The 23,412-nt window shown below is 38.6% G+C and overlaps 1 protein-coding gene across 1 annotated transcript in view; it reads right to left on the bottom strand.

The window, feature by feature from the left end:
- ppip5k2 (diphosphoinositol pentakisphosphate kinase 2) overlaps positions 1–23,412 on the bottom strand; it is a 168,793-nt gene that overhangs the window by 23,810 nt on the left and 121,571 nt on the right. The window contains exons 24-28 of the mRNA XM_060837085.1: positions 15,759–15,929; positions 4,918–5,091; positions 2,324–2,393; positions 1,048–1,167; positions 169–231 (exon numbers count right to left, since the gene is read on the bottom strand). Coding sequence (XP_060693068.1) covers positions 169–231; positions 1,048–1,167; positions 2,324–2,393; positions 4,918–5,091; positions 15,759–15,929 — 598 coding nt within the window. The remainder of the gene's footprint in view (positions 1–168; positions 232–1,047; positions 1,168–2,323; positions 2,394–4,917; positions 5,092–15,758; positions 15,930–23,412) is intronic.

Genomic DNA, 23,412 nt, shown 5'->3' with positions numbered 1-23,412 from the left:
GGAAAAATAAATCATTCTGCAATCCCATGGAGCCCAATTCCAAGAGATATGTCTAATTGGAGGATAGGCAACACGAATGGTATTAAAAGTTTGCATCCAACATTACAAATAAAAAGGGATGAAGCAAAGGATAATCTTTGCAGGAGGGGGGATAAAAAGCAAACATACCATTGGTTGGGTGTCGAGCAAATGAGATAGAAAATCTTTTTACAGCAGAACTGCGTGTGGCGTCTGAGAAAGAGAAAAACAGGTACCTGAAATTTATAACAGCTAGCAGAACAGGGTTTTTTAAAGAAAAAGTTAAAGTTAGGCTGCATGCAGGATTGTTTAGAGGGGAAAAAAATAATTCAGTGGGAGTAAGTGCCACTGTTAAAGACTCCTTGGCTAATACTGACTGTGCATATTATAATTAAATATTATGCACAAAGTAATGAATTGCAAAGACCAACAGATTCAAGCAGTTAGTGGTATATAGAGAGCACTTTGCCATTTCTTTTTCCTCCCCCCAGCTCATATAAACCTTCTCCAAATCACCATTATGCCTCAAACTAAATCTTTGACAGAAGCATCGAATTACTAACCAATCTAATAAATTAGTCTTTCATTCTAACCTAAACTAACCTAATCAAATTCTTGACCACTAGTTTTGAGTTTTACAAATTATTAATGGATTGTTTAGTTAATATATTCCAATAACAAGTAATGAGATTCAAGGTGTTTTTTAATACTAGATTAAAGGGATGCAAAGTATTTTATTTTATTACTGATTTAGTTATTTGTGCAAATGCCAAAAAAAATGACCATTTAAAGGTTAAAAACTGATGACCTTTTATAGCTAAGGTGCACACATATTGCTGATGTAAATGAACACTTTTGCGTAAAAACTTCACCTAAAGCATAGATTGTCAATCCAAATATGGCACATACAGTTCAGGCTGGTTTTCCAGCTTTTCAAAGGAGGAAATAGGATTTGACTGTTCTCATCACAGAATTTCTAATTTCTGACAAAGTGACGACAGATTTGTCTGCAGTGTTGTGTGCACATACCATCAAAGTAGCCAGATGATGTCAGCTTTTTACGATGCGCACGAGCATAATCCTGTAGGTTAGGTGCACTCGAGGAACCCCCAAGCACAGTAGTGCTAAACAGGCCTGCACAATGAGACCCTAATGGGAGTTAGAGAAAACACATACAAACCAGGTGTTCTTTGTTCCTGAAGAGGGATACATGCAACATGCCATAAAATTATGACAAAATCAATATCTACTGTTATTAGTAGGGAAAATACTATTAGACAATACTTTATGCAGTCACATCAGTTTATAAAGGTACACAGCTAAGACCTTTGAATACTGAAGAGTTAAATGATCTCACCACTTTAAAAAAATTCAAATTTTTTAGGTAATTCATGCCAAACATTCCTTTCTCCCCCTCCATATCACCATTAAAATAAAGTATGTAGAGATGTATCATATTCACCAAGTCAATTTAACAAATGATTGAACAATTACTCTTCAAAAAGTTAATAGTTCTGCAAAAATCTCATTCACATTTTTGAGGGTGTGAATGCATTGAATACTTCAGATTTGCTTTCACAAATTTCTCAAAAATATCATCTCAATGCATGAAATAAGAAATTCAATTTTTTTTCAAATTTATATTACAACAGGTAACATGCCTGTTCCATAGATTACTGCCCTATACATGCTAATTGTCAAAATATTGATCTAACTTAAAACATTAAAATATTATTTTGTTACCATGTATGGGGCATTTACAAATTGAATGTAAATTGATCAATTAATCAATTACATCAAAGAATGTAAATCAATTCCTCTACAAGTATTTTTTCAGATGTAGAAATGTTTGATATCTTTATCTCTGAATTTGTACAAGAGAAAAATAAAGCAAGATCTTACAGCGAATATTCATTTAGTAAGAAGCCAAAGCTTGCTGCAAACCCATGCTTTTTATACCAGTGACTTCAACATTCAAACATAACAGATTACTCACGTGATAGTTGAGTCTTTCAAATGAGAGTTTAAATTCAGCATGTTGCTTAACATATCGAAACTTCAGAAACATTTCAATTCTTTATTCATAATTTTCATGTGACTTTTTTGAATCCCAAAGTAAACAACAAAATCCATTAAAAGCCATCACTAGACAATAAATAAAGTATCAAATGTTTTCCTTTGATACCTATAATTCTGTATGATACCTACAGAACATAATTCTAAAAACTAATAATTTCCTTTTAATAGAAAAATAGGAGCATGGTTGTTTGAGATTATTAGCTGATTGTACAGTTTCAGCACTCACCAAGTCCAGTGTATTTCTGCTCTGCATGAAGTCTTCCAGCTCGTAAAGCAGGATTGCTTTCAGTGAGAATCTGCATGGCAATAGTGAAAAATATTTTGAGTATTTGAACGAATAGCAAGAACTAAAAGCAGCTTTTATACTATGGCCTGCTTCAGACAGTCAGTGTTAATAAGCTGCATGATTAATGTTAGTGGAAACATATAGATGGAGACAATGACAGATCATGCAAAATCCTTTAGCCTGAAATGGGTCCATTCCACCTACAATGTCCTTGCAATGGGATGAACATAGCAAACACTGCATTAACAGTGGGAAAATAAATATGTGGGGAAAATATCAATTTATAAGAGCATACAGATATCACTACTACTTCATCAGTTAACTATCCTTCACCTGCCTCCATACAGGCAAATACAGATATATGTATTTGAGAGAATACAGTTTTACTCCATGCAGTTGTATATCAGTGCTTTTTAGACATTTTACATTCCTGATTAGTGTCTTACATTGCAGTACCTCTTTTCATTTTTAAAAATTATTTTGGGGACCCTACATGTGAACAGTTTTCATTCTTCCAGAGAGCTGCACCATTTGCTTTCTCCACCATTGAAAGGTTTTCACTAATTTCTTCCAATGTGGCTTGGTTCAGCTGAAAAAAATATTTGTGATCTGACACATGATTAGTATATTACGATCTTACCAATATAAAACTATTAATTAGCCAATAGGATCAGAATTTGCTTTAATCTGTTTTTTTTCAAATGTGGATAAATATATAGAAAATATTTATGTCATGACTAAATGTTGGTTCTCAAATTTAGATTGAAACGATCATTGACTACAAACTTAAAAATCTGATAAGGCAATGGACTGCATTAATTGCAACAGCTTTTGAGCAAATTGAAACCAGTTACTCTTAGTTTTTTTTATAGGGCATACTTTAGGTTTCACTGAATTGTTAACAAGCAGTTTTGTAGCTCAGAAAATTGACACATTAGTTTATTCCCTGTGTGATGTGGGATCGAAGGGACAAAACAGCATGTTAATATGGCATTAAATCAAGCTGGTTCCTGCACCTGAATAATATGTAGGAACCTCACTGGTTTATAAGCAGATCTCAGGGTTAATGTTCTGTACTGTGCACTCTGAAATTAACTGCCAACATTCCCTAAACCCATTTGACATATATGAGACACAAACATTTAATTAAGGTATAAGAGTTCTGCTTAAAAGCATGGAATGATTCAAATTAAAATTGACATTCTCAAAAGAGAAGGAAAGATGACTGCCAAGTGACCTGATCCAATCTTCTAAAATAAGGAGGAATAAAGAAGTTTGTTTGATTTGATTAAAAATACAGAAAATAGAATAGTTACAAACTTAAAATTTGATTTGAGGTTAGAAAGAGTAGGAGGGAGGTTAAGTATAAGATTTTCATCTAAATGTTCCATTGTGAAAATAATACCTGCAAAAGAGCTAATTGTATAGCAGGTTCAAAACAAGCTTCAAATGAATATTGTTAAGAACAAGTACATGATTGGGTGCTCTATGGAACAGTATAGTCGCTGAACTGTTGGGATCTTGAAATTATGATGCCAAAAGGCAATCATTCAAGGATGCATAATATGGGGTATAAGGTGAAACAGGTAAACTGAGTTTTGCTTGATTTAGCTTTGAATTACAGATTAAGAAACATTCTCAATGACTTTTTATCAAAAGATTCAATAAGTTGAATAAAGTTAGAGATTAGACAGAACAGGCTTGATGATCCCATTGGTCTTTTGCTACTCACATTCTTTATGTTAAGTCAGTCAGATAATGTATGAATTTTCCACTTCCTGTTTTCTAATATTCCTTTATCTATCGTGTTTTTTGAACAATGAGTTAGTTTCAAAAGTTTTGAAGATTAAAATCTATAGTCAACAGCCAAGGAGTATCATGCTGCAACTGCTTGCTGATCAGGTCAGTCAATTTTCACAACATAGTTCAGACTGTGTACTGAACTGCATCTAATTTGGACATGGAGGAGGGCTCTGATATATGGTAATTTTAACCAGGCTCATCAGGTAGGAAACCCATGGATTTACTAGGTATGCCAGATGTGTACACATCCAGAAATTACTCTTCATTCACTTCAGGGAATACAATCGGTGGGATTAAAATGCATATTGCAATCAAATATGTCAGTTTTCTGATCAGTAGGAGTGTTTAAATTGGTTGAATGTTTTTAAGTATATGAACAATGAAATTGGTACTGCAACATTTAAGTTAATTAAGAAAAGACCTGCCACAGTCTGTAAAGAATAGAATAAAAGAAATGCAAGAGCAGCATCCATTCTTGCATAGATAAGCATAAAAACAGCAAACGATCATTTAACCTGCAGGTTTTACAAATACATCTGTTCTAGGTCAGTTAAGGTAATACTGTCTGAACAAATAGGATAACTATTCAGAATTTTGGGTTAATTATTTTATAATTAGAGGTCAAAATTAAAATTAATAACAGGGGCTTTTAAGACAGACTTGAGGAATTACTGTGAATGTTTGACCAGTGAAATGGCAATTTTCATAAAAATGAAGGAAAATTGAAAAACCTGTTGCCATGAGCCAAAAATACTTGATGTGAAAGCCAATGATTTGGGGGATACAGGGGAAGAAGTGATTTGTTCCCCTGATCTGCGTCTTCGACGCCCAGCACCCACACCACTAGTGTAATGCATCCAGGTACCACTACACTCGGGGCTAGACAGACTCAGGGGGCTCTCTTCCTGGAAGTGAGAAAGGGGGCAAAAACAACAGCAAAGCATGCAAAGTTAGACATATTCAAACCAAATGACTTAATAATATTACTATTAATTTACACAAATTATAAATCATTTTGCCCAAGCATCTGACAACCCCATGGTTTAAATATCAAATCAGTCAAAATGTTTATTCTATAAAAACAAAATATTATAGAAAGTACCCTACTGATATGCATTCAGACCAAACTATGTTTTTTTTAATTAAAAAATGCAGCTATCTAGGATTAGGAGAGTCTTTGTAATTCACAGGAATAGATGGACGACCTCTGGTCTACAGCAGAGTCTGTGTGCATTTCAGTAAAGTATAATAATCAAATACTTAATTCAGAAGTTAGATATGTAAAGTATAAAAGATCTGACACATCCGGAATCCAGACGAACCTAAAAAAAGCTATAAGATCAACACAAAAGAAACATAATACAATTAAAATTTGCTGTACATAATTAATATAATTGCTTTCATTTATCTGCAGGTTTTCAGGTTACAATCTAAATATATTCAAAAGAAGTATTTCACATTGTTCATCCTCTCTGTAAATATGCTTCAATATTATATACATTAGGGATTTACACCCAAGGTGCCAAATCAATATGTGAATGGATAGTGTAGACTGACTCAGTGCTGAACAAGCTTGAAATTGAGGCCTCTATATCCCATTTTTATATAACATGAGGCATTTCTTTAGACAAAGTAAGCAGAGAAGACAGAGACATAGAATGGGACCAAGAAAAGTAAACACACTGAAAAGCAGTAGGGTCAATTGGAGGCAGAACAATCAGAACTGGGGGAAAATTAGTAACACTGTTTAGTGGAGTAGCAAGCTCAGCAAGAGAATTGTAATAAGACACCCTTGCAAAATGCCTGTCTGGTTAAAAGTAACGTTCCATCATTAGTGTGCATAGATATCCAAGAGGAGTGAATGAAGAAATCTGCTTCGTAAAAAGAACTACAGCCTAGAATTGTCTAAGCATACAACAAACCTGATACAAAAGTCAAATGGTACAATTTCAGCCTAGAAGTCAGAAGGTGACATAAATGACGCACATCTAATTCCAATACTCTTTCGATCAATTACGGTACAGTCCAGCTCTAATTACCATTACCCATTTCCTGACCAAAATAAAAACTTAGGATAAATTTTAATGAAACTTAATAAATTGAACCAGAACAAAAAAATGTAACCAAAAGGATAATAAAGATTAGTGGGAGCATAAAGAATAAAGGCACCCAGGCCAGTAATAAAGCATAGAATAAAATGGAGGTGTGCATTTACACCTTAACTTCCGGTGCAAAGTTAGTGGAACATTTTAACTTAAAAGTTTTTGTGACAAACAGATTTCATTATGTTATAAAGTGGGAAGAAACAGTGGCCAATTTCTGAGGTAGGAAAGGGGCATTCATTGCAAGGTAACATGCTCCTTGATGAGGCATTCAAATTAAGTTCATTCTTTGCAGCATACATGGAAGACCAATTCTGGAGCCTGTGGTTCAGAACACAGTTAATGATTAAACAGCCTGTCATTTGAGGTGAGGGAGGGTTCTTTACCCTTAGATTCTTGTCAACATCAATGGGGCAAGTATATACACCATTTCAGAAAAGAATGAAACTCCAATTATATGGATCTCTTTATAGTTTAGTCAGAAAAACTCAAACTAGATCATGAGTTCCCAAATCCACAAACATCTCGCTGATAACATTTTAGCTATTCAAGGAAACAATTGTAAGATATGGAAAGAAATGTTCACTTAACACAAGAAAGCAGTCTGCTCCAAACTGGCAGCGAACGGGTTAGAAAATTGAAATAGAACTTCTCATTAGATTTTTAAAAATGCAATTGTCATGATGACAGATCAGAACCTTGAAAAAGCTACAAACATAAAAAGCTTTTGGACAAGACATTTTTTTTCTAAAATAAAGACCGCAAGTCAAGCCTGGCTTTTAATATAACTTTTAAGCATTCACTGACTGCTGAAAGATTCCTATTCAAAACTTTGAAATGTCACAACTTGGAGGGGGCCAAGGAAGCTTCAAACAGTGAGATTTCAAAAGGTAGAGGTGCACACACACTAATCACTCCCTCTCATAAGAAATACATCTCTTGTGGTTTATATTCCAGACTCGAGATGCATGTACATAAAAATACATTTGTATTTACTTCTACAGGAAAATACTAATCACAGGTTAAAAGCCAACTGCAACACCTCATCTGTGAATGTTAGTGACATGCTACAGTATGGACTGGTACACAGTGAAGGTCACAGCTTGAGGATAGCACTTTAACACCCTGCACAGTAGGTATACTCAGATTGCTGCAAGCCAGCCATCAAAAGGAACCAGGAAGAAAGAATTTCATCTGATCTGCAAAACCAAGAAACTCTAAACTAACCAACCAAGGGGATAAGTCAGTACATCCTTATTATCTGGAAGCTTGACAATTTTGGATATCCAAAATTATGGAACATTGCCTGGGACTGTTTATAACATCATACAGAAATTATCAACTTCAGGTGCAAATGTTCCTTATAGTAGTGATAACAGCTAGCTATTTGATGAATAGCTAGATTCAAATTAGCTAATTTGTACAAGTGTCAATTCATAAAAGGAAATTAAAATATAAATGCTCATCTAGGTACAGAATTTCATGCTACACACATTTATCAGAATTTTGTTTTGTAAACAAATTTTGTACAGAAATAAATACAAACTGAATAGCATTAAGTAGTGGATAATTGAAAGAGAGATATTAGGCAGGAAACATTTACAAGCCAACTCATCGTTTATAATAGAATTATTATATTTATTGTAACTACAGTTTACACCAATAAAGTTTTCTAAAGAGTCAGGATTGGGGTGCTGGAAAAGCACAGCAGGTCAGGCAGCATCCAAGCAGCAGGAGAATCATCCCTTCCTAATGAAGGGCTTATGCCGAAAATGTCGATTCTCCTGCTGTTCGGATGCTGCCCAACCTGCTGTGCTTTTCCAGGACCACAATCTCAGCAAGTTTTCCACATTCCCTTGTTAAACAGGTGTTTTATGTTTTGTATAACACAATAAGATCATGATGATCTGTTCAATAAAGATACGATCATCAATAGTTAATATTCTATATTCTTAAAAAGAAAAAAGTGATTTGCGAAACATTAATTACAGTCACATGGAAATGAAGACTAATGAGTGTTTCACTAAATGGGCCCAGTGTATTAAAATAGTTTTGACATTCACAAGAATGAAGTGTTTTACTTTTCAAAATAATGACTTTACTGCAGCAACAATACTATTCCATTTAGCATAATTTGTTTTGTAAATTAATTCATATTTCCATTGTGGATCAATTAATAAACTGAAAGCAAAATACTGCGGATGTTAGCGATTGGAAATTAAAATAGAAAATGCTAGAAATACTCAGCAAATCAGGCAGCAATTGTGCAAACAGAACTTTCATTAGAACATTTTTTAAAAAAGATTCTTTAGTGAGACATAATCATTACCAGCACAACTATTGTTGCCCACTGTCAGAAAAGGTGAACAACTTCTTCAAATGCCACAGTGCATTTTGTGTAAGTATACCCACAAAACTGTAAGAAAATACCAGGATATTTCTTCAGCAATTGAAGAATGATGATATAATTCAAAGACAGGTTAGTGCATAGGTTGGAGAAGAACTTGGCAGGTGATTGTGTTCCCATGCATTTGCTGCCTTTATCCTTCTAGATAGTAAAGATCACACTTTTTTACTCATTCATGGGATGTGAACATTGTAGGCTGCCCATTCTCAACTGCTGTTGAGAACGCAAAAGTGAACTGTCTTCTTGAACCACAGCAGTCCATTTGCTGTAGGAGACCCACATTTCCAACAGAGAAGGGAGTTCCAAGATTTTGACCCAACAACACAATGAACAGCAAGTCAGGATGGTCAGTGACTTGGAGAGAAACTTGCATGTGAGGGGGTGTTCCCAATTATCGGTTGCCTTTGTCCTCCAAGATGATAGTGGTTATGGGTTTGGAATATGATAAGGAGCCTCAAAGAATTTCTGCCCTACATCTTGTAAATAGAACATAGTGCTGCTACTAAATATTGAAGGTGGAGGGAGTGAATGTTTGGAATGTAGTGCCACATAAGGGCACTGAATTGTCCTGAATAGCGTCAAGCTTCTAAGTGTTGTTGGAGCTTCAGTCATATTGGGTGTAGTTCCTGAATATCCAATTGGTGGAAATTGTTTATCTTTATCTACCCTGTCTTTTCCTATTAATATCTTGTTAATACCTTGAAGACTGATTAGAATTAAGTTAAAAAGGTGATCTAAAGAAAACAGGCCCTATTTGTATCATCTCAGTTTACACTTCTCTTCCATCTGCTAAACCTTTATTTTCTTGATAAATTTTAAAAAGATCCAAAAGGAAAGCAAATCAGTCTTCAAAAAAGAAATCCTATGCAAAACGGAATGGCATTTCTATGTCATTGCAACCAAAATGGCAACTTCAACACAGAGAAAGAATGTATGAATTGGTGAGATTTTTCACTTATTGTGAATGGATGATCCTGCTATGGTGAAAGTGCTCATTAATAAATGTCATACTTGCAGTAAAGATGAATGCATCCATGCTTTCCATGCAAGACAATGATCATGCGGCAGCAATTACTGAGAGCTGGAATAGTAAGGGCTATGCCTTCAAATTTGTAGTGTATTAACTGGCCATAGAGACAGCTCCTCCTGGATGAATTGCACAAATTACGTTTTCATATGTTGATAGTGGATTAAAGTACAGACATTACAGTACGAAAAAAAGTTTGATTTTGTATACCAAGTTTTGACCAAATTTGAGCTAGCTTGCAAGACTTTTTTTGCAGGAATTTTAAGACTACTGTAGCAATGCTGCTAATGGGAAAGCAATCAAGCAATTTTATGTTTACAGTGACCTTGAGTTACAGAAGATGGTGATATTTACATCATATGGAGCTTCTCTTATGCCAGAAAAGTAAAATGGATCAGAGCAATGTTGCAAATTCAAAACAAACTTTTATCGGAAGTGCACTGCATTGCTCACTGAAATGATCAGGGAATAAGTGTTTTTTGATCGCAGGTGTCAATTATACAAGATACTCAAATGCTTCAAAGTACATACAATGTTCAGCAGATCAACTGTGCAGAAAGGACAATTTGAAGATTTTTACCAATCACAGACCGTGACACAGTGGCATTTCAATCTCTGAACAACTGAGATGGCTGTCAAGACACTTTGCAATGAGTGAAGTATGCAAAATGCCTTGACTGAGTACTGCAGAGATCAAATGACTAAATGGAACAATTCAATTAACAAATATTGCCTAAAAATGCTTACAAAGCCACAATATTGCATTGTGTTGACAGCTCTGAATGACGTTCCTGATGAACTGGCATCATTGTGCAAATTCTTACAGTTAAGCTGTTTGTTAACAACTGAAGCATTCCAATTTGCAAAGGACAAGATCAATAAAGTGAAGACTCAACATCTAGGTAAACGTGTTTATTGAAGTGAAGAAGTTGAAACAGCTTTGGGTGCTCCTTAACAAGGCGTGGATACTGTTGCAAGATGAGAGTGCCATGCATTTGACCAGACTGAAGATATATGAGGAATAGTCTGAATTAAATTTATGATTGTGGAGAAAACTCAAGATGCGTTCCATTCAGATAATGATTTGAAAAGATGACCAGCTTGAAGAAATGATACTTCTTTTGTACGTTTGTAAAGCATTTCAGGCATCAAGTGCTGACTGTGAGCATGGATTTAACCTCATGAACTTGCATTAAGAAAACAGCTCAAATAGAACCACATAAATTCAAAGCAGAATAATACAGCAGTGCTTCACAGGAGGCAGAAAGGGGATGAACCATCTACCAACAAACGTACTAGCTCAGCAAACAGACCAACAATGAATCCAGAGATTAGAAATAGATTACTTGGACAACTTGATGTGAATTAAGTCACACATTTCATCTGGACAAAATATCAACCTGAATGCAGTATACAATCACTGGCCATTAAATAAAGACAGGTGTAAAAAGCTGCCAACAAAATAAATCAACAAATTAGTAGTGTCCTTTTTTGGTCACGTGGTAAATATGTTGCATAGAGTAGCATCACTAAATAGGTCCCCAGATGTTTGAGGTATGAACTGGCCAGCATGATAGAGAAAAAGATGAAGGTGTTGGCAAAGCAGGCAGCCAATTAGCTCCATTAATGATTGTGAATGGATTAGAAGACCCATCATCTTCCAGGACACTTGTAAATATGCAGTCATTGAACTATCAAACCAATGTGATGAATTTCTACATCACCTTCTGAAAGCTCTCAGGACATGCATGTATGTTAAACAGCAGACGAGTCACCTTTAGTCAGCCTTGGTGTTGTAGCTTCACTAGGTTGCCGACTCACAGGAATGCCTGGCACTGTTGGTGGCAATCTCGCACTGCTCATTGAACCAGACTGACATTAATGGCAGGGGAGACCTTGTCAGGCCATTCGGTCACAGGCTGTAATTTTAGTGCTGCTCTTGGTCACAGAACTTCATGGTTGCCCAGATTTAATCTCCTATATCTGTGCTGAAGAAAGTGCAGTTCAGTGTTCAGTTACAGCTGCATAACACATAATGTGTGCATTTGCAGGGTAGCTAGGGGCCACGTCCAGTGAGGTTCAAAGCAAGCCCTGGAAAAGGCACTTTATCTTTCTGTTAGGCACTCTTCAGATTTTTGGACTCAACACTAAGATCAGCAGTTTTGGATTAAAAACACTGTCCCATTTTGTTTCTCTTTTCTCTGCAAATCTTGTTTTTAATTTGTCTAGTGTTCTTGCTTTCAGATTGGAACTGTCAATCATCCTGCCATTCAGATCTCCTCTCAACATAACATTTGTTTCCTTTCTTGTTTCCTCATAAGATCAAAGAAATAGGAGTAGGTAATGCAGCCAATTACAAACTTAACTCAACATTTCTGCTACACTCCAATCACCCTTAAAGATCAAAGGTATGTCCAACCCAGTCTGAAAATATTCAATGGCTCAGCCTCCACTGGGGAACAGAATTCTAAAGATAAATGATCCTCCAATAGAAGAAATATTTAATCACAGTAAAATTTAAGGTGGGTATGGAAAAGGACAAAGATGGACTGAAAATAAAGATTCTGAACTAGAAACAATTCAACTTCGATGCAATAAGACAGGTTAAGAAAACCCACATCAAAGTAGCAGACGTCTTTCAAAAGAAAATAGGAGTGCAGAGCCAATATTTCCCATAAAGCTAGAGAGTAGGACCAACAGGTTCAGAGAACCCTCAGTGTTACAGGGTTCAATAAGGAGCAAAAAATGAAGCTTATGGTAATGACCAAGAATTAGAGGTGCATAGAAAGTGAAGGAGTTGCTTAAGAAAGAAATTAGGGTGTGGATAAATATTGACAGGCAAAATAATGGAAAACCCAAAAGCATTTTAAAAGTTTATTAAGGGCAAGAGGAGACCAGGGAAATAGTAGTGCCCATTAGGAACAAAAGCAGTGAATTGTTTGGAGCTGGAAGAGGTAAGTGAGTCCTCAAATGACTATTCTGCATCTATACTCATTATACAGAAAGATGATATAGGTATAAAAGTCAATATTGTGATGTATTTGAGCAAATTACACGAGAGGGAGAGGAAGCATTAGGGGTTTTACAGCACTTCAAAAAGGGTAAATATTCAGGCCCAGATAAGATGTATCCAAGGTTGCCATGGGAGCGAAGGAAGGCGATTACAAGGGTCCAAACATTAATTTTTAAATCTTTTCAAATCTTAGACACAGGAGAGGTGCTGGAAAACTGGAGAACAGCTAATGTAGTATCATCATTCAAGAAGGGTGGTAGGGATAAACCAGGGAATTAAAGTTGAGCGTAAGATCAGTGGTAGGGAATCTACTGGAAAACATTCTGAGGGACAGAATGAATCTCCACTTGGAAAGGCAAGGACTAGTCAAGGATAATTAGCAGGGCATTGTCAGGAAAGATCATGTCTGACAGGTTTGATAATTTCGAGGACATGTATAGATGTGTATTTGAGGTTACGGCTTTGGATGTAGACTACATGGACTCCAACAGGGCTTTTGACAAGGTGTTACATGGAAAACTGGTCAACGTGGTAAGATGGGAACTTTGGCAAATTGGCTTTGGGCAAGAGGCGGTGGGTGATGTTCAAAGGTTAGTTTTGTAACTGAAAACCTGTGATTATTGACATATTGCAGGGGTTGGTGCTGGATACTTTGCCATTTGATGTGCATATTAATGATCTAAATACGAATGTAGACACACAGAAAGGATGTAATTGCTTTAGAGATAGTGCAGACCAGATTCACCAGAATGTTGCCTGGAATGGAAAGTTTTAGCTACGATGAGAATCTAGATAGGCTGAGATTGTTATCCTTTGAGCAAAGTGGGTATGGGAAGACCTGATTGAGTTTGCACAATTATGAGGGGCATAGGCAGATAGGAAGAAGCTCTCCCCTTAAGAGAAGCATAAGTAACCTGGGACACAGATTTAACATAAATGGGAGGAATGGATTTAAGAAAAAAATCGATTCACCCAGAGGGATGACAAGTATCTGGAATTCTGTCTGAAAAGGTGGTAGAGGTGAAAACATCACAATATTTAAGAAGTATTTAAATGAACATTTGAAACATAATATAGTATACATAACATAGAATGAATGGAACTAGATAGGTGCTTGACAACCAGTGCAGACATAATGGCTGAGGTCGCAAAACTCAGTCTTAAATGACAGGCTCCGTATTTTGGAACTATGCTCATATTGTCGAGCTCCCAGAAACATCCTTCCAGCAGCTCTTTGGTCTTCCACCACCAGCTGTTTTGTTTTTTATGACTGGCGCAGGCTGAGTGACACTGAATATGCATTTAAAAATTAATGTAACCAAACACTGTCACAGGCTCCAGTTCCTCACATTTAGGAATGGAGTCAAAATACTTTGAATGCTGGAAATAAGAAACAAACTGAGAATGTTCCCTTTCTCACTGTCCAAGACGTCAAACAAATCTTGCAAGAGAAGCAGTATTTCAGTTGTACTTTTTTTTCAATCTAGCCCTCTGTATTTGCTGCTCACAATGTGCTCTCCTTTACAGTGACAACATGAGATACAGATTAGGTGACATCTTTGCAGAACATTTCTGTTATATCCATAAGAATGTCTCTGACCTCCTGCTTGCTATTTCAAGAATCCATTCTGATTTCACGCTCACATTTCTGTTCCAAGCCTGCTACACGATCCAACAAAGCACAATAGAAACTTGAGGAACAACACCTCAACTTCTGCTTAGGCACTTCTTTGCCGAGAGGTCTGAAGATTAAATGCTATACCTTTACAAACTGACACCATCATGTCTCTTTTCTATTTTTCTTATATTTTTCCCCACACTCCCACTTCCGCAGCCTTGTCTTGGTTGTGTCTTGGAAAATCACAGCAGGTCAGGCAGCATCAGAGGAACAGGGGAATCAACATTTTGGGCATAAGCCCTTCATCAGGAATGGCTTATGTCCAAAATGTCAATTATCCTGCTCCTCGGATGCTGCTTGACCAGCACCATACCTTAGACTCTAATCTCCAGCATCTGCAGTCCTCACTTTTTCCCTTTGTTGTGTTTTGTTTATTTTGTTCTTGACCCATTCTCTCCCTTTCACGCCTTAATTTACACCTATTTTACATCTCTTTGTCTCTTTCTCCACCATTAATAACCGATTTGAATTTTGCAATGGGCTTCTACCTCTATCAAAAATATAAAATAAATTCTTCTAAGACTGTTAAGCACTAATCAAAAGTCAGTGTCACATTAACCATGTTTCTTCTCCACTCAGGCCTGCTGAATTTTTCCAGCATTCTCTGGTTTGTCTCACATTTAGGAAGTGAATTGAACTAATGATGCAACAATAGTGGCATTAAAGTAATGCCCAGCACAAACAGCAATAACACTTGAATAAAGTATAGCAGCAATACTACTTAATGGCATTATTTTTAATAAATGCTGATATTTATATTTAATTCATCTACAATTCTGCACTCATACCAATCTGCATTGTTAATGCCAAGTGTGGTGCTGGAAAAGCACATCAGCTCAGGCAGCATTCAAGGAGCAGGAGCAGCGATGTTTCAGGAATGAGGTCTGTGGGCCAGGTGGCTGGGAGATAAATGGGGGAAGAGATCATAGAATGTAGCCGAGAACACGATAGGTAGAGGAGAATGCGATAGTTAGATGAAGGTAGGGGAGAAGGTGATAGGTCAGAGAAGAGGGTGGGACACCAACTTGCAGATCATTTCAGAGAATATCTCTGGGACACCTGCACCAATCAACCCCACCACCCCATGCTGAACACTAACCCCCCCTCCTACTCCACCAAGGATATGCAGGTCATGGGCCTCCTCCATCGCCAAATCCTAACCACCCGATGCCTGGATAGCCCTCCTGCAACGTTAATGTCACCAGAAGTAAATGACATTTTTCTGGTAATCTAAATGCATCTTAAAATATTTTTATACTTGCCTCTCGCAATGCAGAAAATTAAAACAAAATCTTTACAAACTTCCAGAAGATCAAGACATAGTTTTATATCAAGAACAACTTACTTCCACTGAACCTATTTTCTTGGATCGTGACTGTGGGGATTTTCGATGTATGTGAATGGGATCAGAAACCATTGGCCTGAACAACAAAGTGTTTTTTTCAGCATCTTCCCTTCTTGAAATTGAATCCTCTTCATTTTCATTTGCCAGGAAGGTTTTGCCTCCATTGTCACTCTGTTATCAAAGGACAATTGTCACTTTCACAATTTTATTTGAAGACCAATTTCTATAATGTATTTTTTCTCGTCGCCATAAAAGAAAAACAGTACCAATGTTTAATTTAGTACAAATCTTTAAAAAAACTTAATACACAAATGTTATCATACAAAAAATAATAATATCCATACCAGAATTCTATTGATGCTTTTGTAAAACAGGCAATTCTCTTAATTTACATGAAGACCCTAAAGGTCAGTCTTGCTTCTTGCTAAATTGTGGTTTGACAGAGAGAAAGCTAGCAACCGAGAGTGACTTAACAGAAAAAAATGTGAAATCAGTGTTCAAGACTGGCCTGCTTATTAGTTGGGAATTAACAAAATTGAAACAAAGCAAAAAAAGCCTGAGGAAATCATGGGTGAAAAATTCCTTTTAATAATTGCACAATACTGGTAAAATTATAACTTCTGTAAAGACGGAGAGAGTAACAGGAGTGATGTGTACATTCCTTCGTCTTAAAAACATAAATCAAGAAATAAATGATCTTATAAGCAAACCAAATAGTCAACATGAAGATGCTAATAAATTTCAATAAATTTATTGTTAAAAGGTGCAAATAGGACAAAATTAATGTTGTATAAAATTACTTGGAACATGTTGCAGAAGCTTTTTGTCTTCTACTAATCAAGATAAAGTAAGAATTCCAAATTTAAAATTATGGCATCAGTTCATATTACAAGAGAAAAGAGTGATCAAACATTGTAATATAGATAAATAATTTGGATAAAAATATAGGTGGCCTGATTAGTAAGTTTGTAGACAACACAGAAATTGGTGAAATTATGAATCATATAAGAAGTTGTCAATGGATACAACAGGATGTAGTTCAGTTGGAAAATTGGGCAGAGAAATGGCAGATGAGTGTTTTAACCAGACAAGTGTGAAATGACATATTTTGGGAGGTCAAATGCAAGAGGAAAGTATACAGTAAACGGCTGGACACTTGGCAACATAAATCTACAGAGGGATCTTGAGGTGCAAGTTCATAGTTCCCTGAAAATGGAAGCAAAATGATAAGATGGTAAAGATGATGTATGGCATGCAACCTTCATTGAGGCATTGAGGTTGGACAAACTTGAATTATTTGACTAGTTGCTCAGAAGGGAAGGGTGGAGCGAGTTAGAGCGATAGTTCTTGGGGACTCAATAGTGAGGGGTACAGATAGGCGGTTTTGTGGGGGCGACAGAGACTCACGATTGGTATGTTGCCTCCCAGGTGCAAGGGTACGTGATGTCTCTGATCGTGTTTTCCGGGTCCTTAAGGGGGAGGGGGAGCAGCCCCAGATCGTGGTCCACGTTGGCACCAACGACATAGGTAGGAAGAGGGGTGAGGATGTCAGGCAGGCTTTCAGGGAGCTAGGTTGGAAGCTCAGAGCTAGAACAAACAGAGTTGTTGTCTCTGGTTTGTTACCCGTGCCACGTGATAGAGAGTCGAGGAATAGGGAGAGAGAGCAGTTAAATGCGTGGCTACAGGCATGGTGCAGGAGGGACGGATTCCGGTTTCTGGACAACTGGGGTTCTTTCTGGGGAAGGTGGGACCTCTATAAACAGGATGGTCTGCACCTGAACCTGAGGGGCACCAGTATCCTTGGGGGGAGGTTTGCTAGTGCTCTTTGGGAGGGTTTAAACTAACTCTGCAGGGGCATGGGAACCTGGACTGTAGCTTCAGGGTACAGGACCTTGAGTGTAGGGAGGTTAGGAACAAGGCATCGATTTGGAAGGAGGGTGCCTGTAAACAGAAAGGTGGCTTGAAGTGTGTATACTTCAATGCCAGAAGTATAAGAAATAAGGTAGGTGAGCTTGCAGCATGGGTTTGTACCTGGGACTTCGATGTTGTGGCCATTACAGAGACATGGGTAGAACAGGGGCAGGAATGGCTGTTGCAGGTTCCAGGGTTTAAATGTTTTAGTAGGGTCAGACATGGGGGTAAAAGAGGGGGAGGTGTGGCATTGCTTGTCAAGGATAGCATTACAGCGGTGGAAAGGACGATGGAGGAAGATTTGCCATATGAGGTAGTTTGGGCTGAGGTTAGAAATAGGAAAGGTGAGGTCACCCTGTTAGGTGTTTTCTACAGGCCTCCCAATAGTCCGAGAGAAGTAGAAGATAGTATTGCGAGGATGATTCAGGAGAAGAGTGAAAGTAGCAGGGTGGTTGTTATGGGGGACTTTAACTTCCCAGGTATTGACTGGGAAAGCTATAGCTCGAGTTCGTTAGATGGGTTGGTGTTTGTCCAATGTGTGCAGGAGGGTTTCCTGACACAATACGTAGACAGGCCAACAAGAGGTGAGGCTATACTGGATTTGGTTCTAGGTAATGAACCAGGCCAGGTGTTAGACTTGGAGGTAGGTGAGCACTTCGGGGACAGTGACCACAACTCGGTGACTTTTACTTTAGTGATGGAGAGGGATAAGTGTGCACTGCAGGGCAAGAGCTATAGCTGGGGGCAGGGAAATTATGATGCGGTGAGGCATGACTTAGGATGCGTGGATTGGAAAAAACAGGCTTCAGGAGAAGAACACTAATGATATGTGGAGATTGTTCAAGGAACACCTATTGAGTGTCCTTGATAAGTATGTACCAGTCAGGCAGGGAGTAAAGGGTCTTGTGAGGGAGCCGTGGTTTAATAGGGAATTGGAATCCCTTGTGAAAGGGAAGAGGGCGGCCTATGTAAGGATGAGGCGTGAAGGTTCAGTTGGGGCGATTGAGAGTTATAAGGTAGCCAGGAAGGATCTGAAGAGAGAGCTAAGAGCAGCGAGAAGGGGACATGAAAAGTCCTTAGTTGGTAGGATTAGGGAAAACCCAAAGGCTTTCTATAGGTATGTCAGGAATAAAAGGATGACTAGGGTAGGTATTGGTCCAGTCAAGGATAGTAGTGGGAAGTTGTGCGTGGAGGCGGAGGAGATTGGTGAGACACTAAATCAATACTTTTCGTCAGTATTCACTCAGGAACGGGACTCTGTTGCTGGTGTGAATATGGAGTCACAAGTGATTAGAATGGATGGCCTTGAAGTATGTAGGGAGGAGGTTTTGGGAATACTGGAAAGGATGAAAATAGATAAGTCTCCTGGGCCTGATGGCATTTACCCTAGGATCCTCTGGGAAGCTAGGGAGGAGATAGCAGAGCCATTGGCCTTGATGTTTATGTCGTCATTGTCAACGGGAATAGTACCAGAAGACTGGAGGATAGCAAATGTGGTCCCCTTGTTCAAGAAGGGGAGTAGGGACAGCCCGAGTAACTATAGGCCAGTGAGTCTCACTTCTGTTGTGGGCAAAGTCTTAGAGAGAATTGTAAGGGATAAGATTTATGAACATCTGGATAGGAATAATGTGATCAAGGATAGTCAGCATGGTTTTGTGAAGGGCAGGTCGTGCCTCACAAACCTTATTGAGTTCTTTGAGAAGGTGACTAAGGAGGTGGATGAGGGTAAAGCAGTAGATGTGGTGTATATGGATTTTAGCAAGGCGTTCGATAAGGTACCCCATGGTAGGCTAATGCAAAAACTACGGAGGTATGGCATTGAAGGTGCATTAGAGGTTTGGATTAGGAATTGGCTGGCTGGAAGGAGACAGAGGGTAGTAGTTGATGGACTAGGTTCATCTTGGAGTGCAATTACTAGCGGTGTACCACAGGGATCTGTTTTGGGACCGTTGCTGTTTGTCATCTTTATAAATGATCTAGAGGAGGGGCTTGAAAGCTGGGTGAGCAAGTTTGCGGATGACACAAAGGTCGGTGGAGTTGTGGACAGTGAAGAAGGATGTGGCATGTTACAGCGGGATATAGATAGGTTGCAGAGCTGGGCAGAAAGGTGGCAGATGGAATTCAATGTAGCTCAGTGTGAAGTCATTCACTTTGGTAGGAGTAACAAGAAGATGGATTACTGGGCTAATGGTAGGCTACTTGGTAGTGTGGATGAGCAGAGGGATCTTGGTGTCCATGTACACAGATCTCTGAAAGTTGCCACCCAGGTAAATAGTGCTGTGAGGAAGGCATATGGTGTACTGGGCTTTATTGGTAGAGGAATTGAGTTCCGGAGTCCTGAGGTCATGTTGCAGTTGTATAAGACTCTGGTGCGGCCTCATCTGGAGTATTGTGTGCAGTTTTGGTCGCCATACTATAGGAAGGATGTGGAGGCATTGGAACGAGTGCAGAGGAGGTTTACCAGGATGTTGCCTGGCATGGTAGGAAGATCGTATGAGGAAAGGCTGAGGCACTTGGGCCTGTTCTCATTGGAGAAAAGAAGGTTTAGGGGAGATTTGATAGAGATGATTAGGGGTTTAGATAGGGTAGACACTGAGAACCTTTTACCGCTAATGGAGTCAGCTGTTACAAGGGGACACAGCTTTAAATTAAGGGGTGGTAGGTATAGGACAGATGTTAGGGGTAGATTCTTTACGCAGTGGGTTGTGAGTTCATGGAATGCCCTGCCAGTAGCAGTGGTGAACTCTCTCTCTTTATGGTCATTTAAGCAGGCATTGGATAGGCATATGGAAGTTATTGGGCTAGTGTAGGTTAGGTAGGATTTGGTCGGCGCAACATCGAGGGCCGAAGGGCCTGTACTGCGCTGTATTTTTCTATGTTCTATGTTCTATGTAGTGTTGGAGGTGGGGAGTGAGGGGCCCACCTGTTAATAAAATAAAATTATGAAGAGGCATGGGTAGGATGAGCAGTTGGGATCTTTTAACCCAGGATAGAAATATCAAGTACTTGGTGGTGATGGGGCATAGGATTAAGGGGAGAGGGGGAAAGATTGAAGATGTGTGAGGCAAGTTTTTAAACACAGAGACTGGTAGGTGCCTAAAATGTGTTCACAATCAGAGAATCCCTACAGATTCTCTGGTTAGGTGCATGTGGCTCTCTGAACAGCATCCCACCCTATCCCATAATTGCACATTTACCATAGTTAACCCAATTGGCCTGCACATCCCTGAATGCTATCGGGTAATTTAGCATAGCCAATCCATCTAACCTGCAGATCGTTGAACTGTGGGAGGAAACCAGAGCACCCAGAGGAAAACCACATGTGGGGAGAACATGCAAGCTCCTCTCTGACAGATGGGAGAGATGATGGATTTCTGGTATTATTGCTAGACCGTTACTCTAGAGACCCAGGAAATGTTCTGGGGACACAGGTTCAAATCCTGCCATGGCAAATGGTCTAATTTTAACTCAATTACAATTAAAAGTCTAATGACGATCATGAATCCATTGACGATTGTCGGAGATAGCCATCAGTTCACTAATGTCCTTTAGGGAAGGAAACTGCTATCCTGACCTGGTCAGGCTTACGTGCCCCTCCAGGCCCACACAAAGTGTGGTTGAGTCTTAACTGCCTTCTGGGAAATTAGGGATGGTTAATCCTGGCCTAGCCAATGGCACCCACATGATTAAAAATACAATCCAAAGCTGGATGACAGTCTGTGTGCAATTTTCATGTGGAAATGGTAGAAGCAGATACAATAGCAAAGTTAACAAGCATTTCATCAGACACATGAACAGAGGAATAGAGGGAATACGGACCATGTGCAGCAGATGGGATTATTTCAGAATAGCATCATGGTCAGTGCAGGCAACTTGGGTGGAAGGCCCTGTTCCTGTTCTTTATTCTATGACGCTGATCAATCAAAGCTTTCCCAAGGGTTTCTCAAGTTTTTTGGATAATTCAGATAAGGTATAAAGCCTAAACATATTCTTGTTCTTTGGACAAAATGGATGCAGCACATGAGAATGTATGTTGTTTCTATTAAATGTAAATGAACCATATTACAAACTCAATTTGTTATCTTAAACTGGTTGTTAGTGCAGCAAGTGCTGCCCAATTGTTTAAAGTATCTGCTGTTAGTTATCTTTCAAGAGTTATACAGTATGGAAACAGACCATTTGGTCCAAACAGTCCATGCTGACCATAATCCCAAACTAAACTAGTCCCAACTATCAGTGCTTACTCATATCCCTCCAAATATATCTTTTTCATGTACTTATCCAAATGTCTTTTAAATGCTGTAGCTATGCCTGCATCCATTATTTCTTCTAAAATCTTCTGTGCAAAGAAAATTGCCTCCACGTCTTTTTTTGAAAACTTATCCCTCTCACCTGAAAAATATGCCCTCTAGTCTTGAAATGCTCCACCCTAGGTGAAAGACACCTGACATTCACTTTTTCTATACCCCACATGATTTTATAAATCTATACAAGGTCACCCTCAGTCTGCTACACTCCGGTGAAAACAGTCCCAGCCTATCCTGTCTCTCCTTATAACTCAAACCTTCCATGCATTGCAACATGCTGGTAAATCTCTTCTGAACACTCTCCAGCTTAATATCATTCTAATAACAGGGTGACCACAACTGAACACAGTACTCCAGAAGAGGCCTCACCAACATCTTGTACAACCTCAATATAATATCCCAACTGATGTACTGTGAGGTCTGAGCAATGAAGGTAAGTGTGCTAAACGCCTTTTTAACCATTCTACCTAGGTGTGATGCAAACTTCAAAGAATTATGTACCTGAAATCATAGGTCTCTCTGTTCAATAATACTATCCAAGGAGAAAGTGAGGACTGCAGGTGCTGGAGATCAGAGTCAAGTGTGTGGTGCTGGAAAAGCACTGCAGGTCAGGCAGTATCCGAGGAGAGGAGAATTGATGCTTTGGGCATAAACCCTTCATCAGGATGAAGGGCCATTCCTGATTAAGGGCTTATGCCTGAAACATCGATTCTCCTGCTCCTCAGATGCTGCCTGACCGAATGTACTTTTCCAGCAACACACTCTTGAATACTATCCAAGGCCCTACTTTTGAATTTAAATGTTGATCTTGCTCTTTGTGCACCTTCTCTGCAGCCAGAATATTGTATTCTTCATTGTGTTCTATTATCCTAATGCACATTGTACAATATGATCTATCTGTACCACATGCAAAACAAAACTTTTCACTGTACCTAGGTGTGTGACAGTAATAAATCAAATTAAATAAGTCCTATCCTTGTTTGTTTCACTAAAAGGGTGGATGCTAGGAAATTTTTTCCGTTGGCGAGGACACTAGGACCCCTGGACACAGCCTTAAAATTAGAGGGGGTCAATTCAGAACAGAAATGCGGAGACATTTCTTCAGCCAGAGAGTGGTGGGCCTATGGAATTCATTGCCACAGAGTGCAGTGGAGGCCGGGACGCTAAATGTCTTCAAAGGCAGAGATTGATAGATTCTTGATGTCACGAGGAATTAAGGGCTACGGGGAGAATATAGGTAAGTGGAGTTGAAATGCCCATCAGCCGTGATTGAATGGCAGAGTGGACTCGATGGGCCGAATGGCCTTACTTCCACTCCTATGTCTTATGGTCTTAAAATGCAATACCTCACATTTATCCAAATTAAAGTCCATCTGCCATTCATCAGGATATTGAACCAATTCATCAAGATTTCTTTGTAATCTTAGATAACCACC

This window comes from Hemiscyllium ocellatum, chromosome 2 (genome assembly GCF_020745735.1).
Source record: "Hemiscyllium ocellatum isolate sHemOce1 chromosome 2, sHemOce1.pat.X.cur, whole genome shotgun sequence".
Classification (NCBI taxonomy): Eukaryota; Metazoa; Chordata; class Chondrichthyes; order Orectolobiformes; family Hemiscylliidae; genus Hemiscyllium; species Hemiscyllium ocellatum.
Note: the sequence above shows the minus strand (reverse complement) of the source record. Positions and strands in the feature narration are given on the sequence as shown.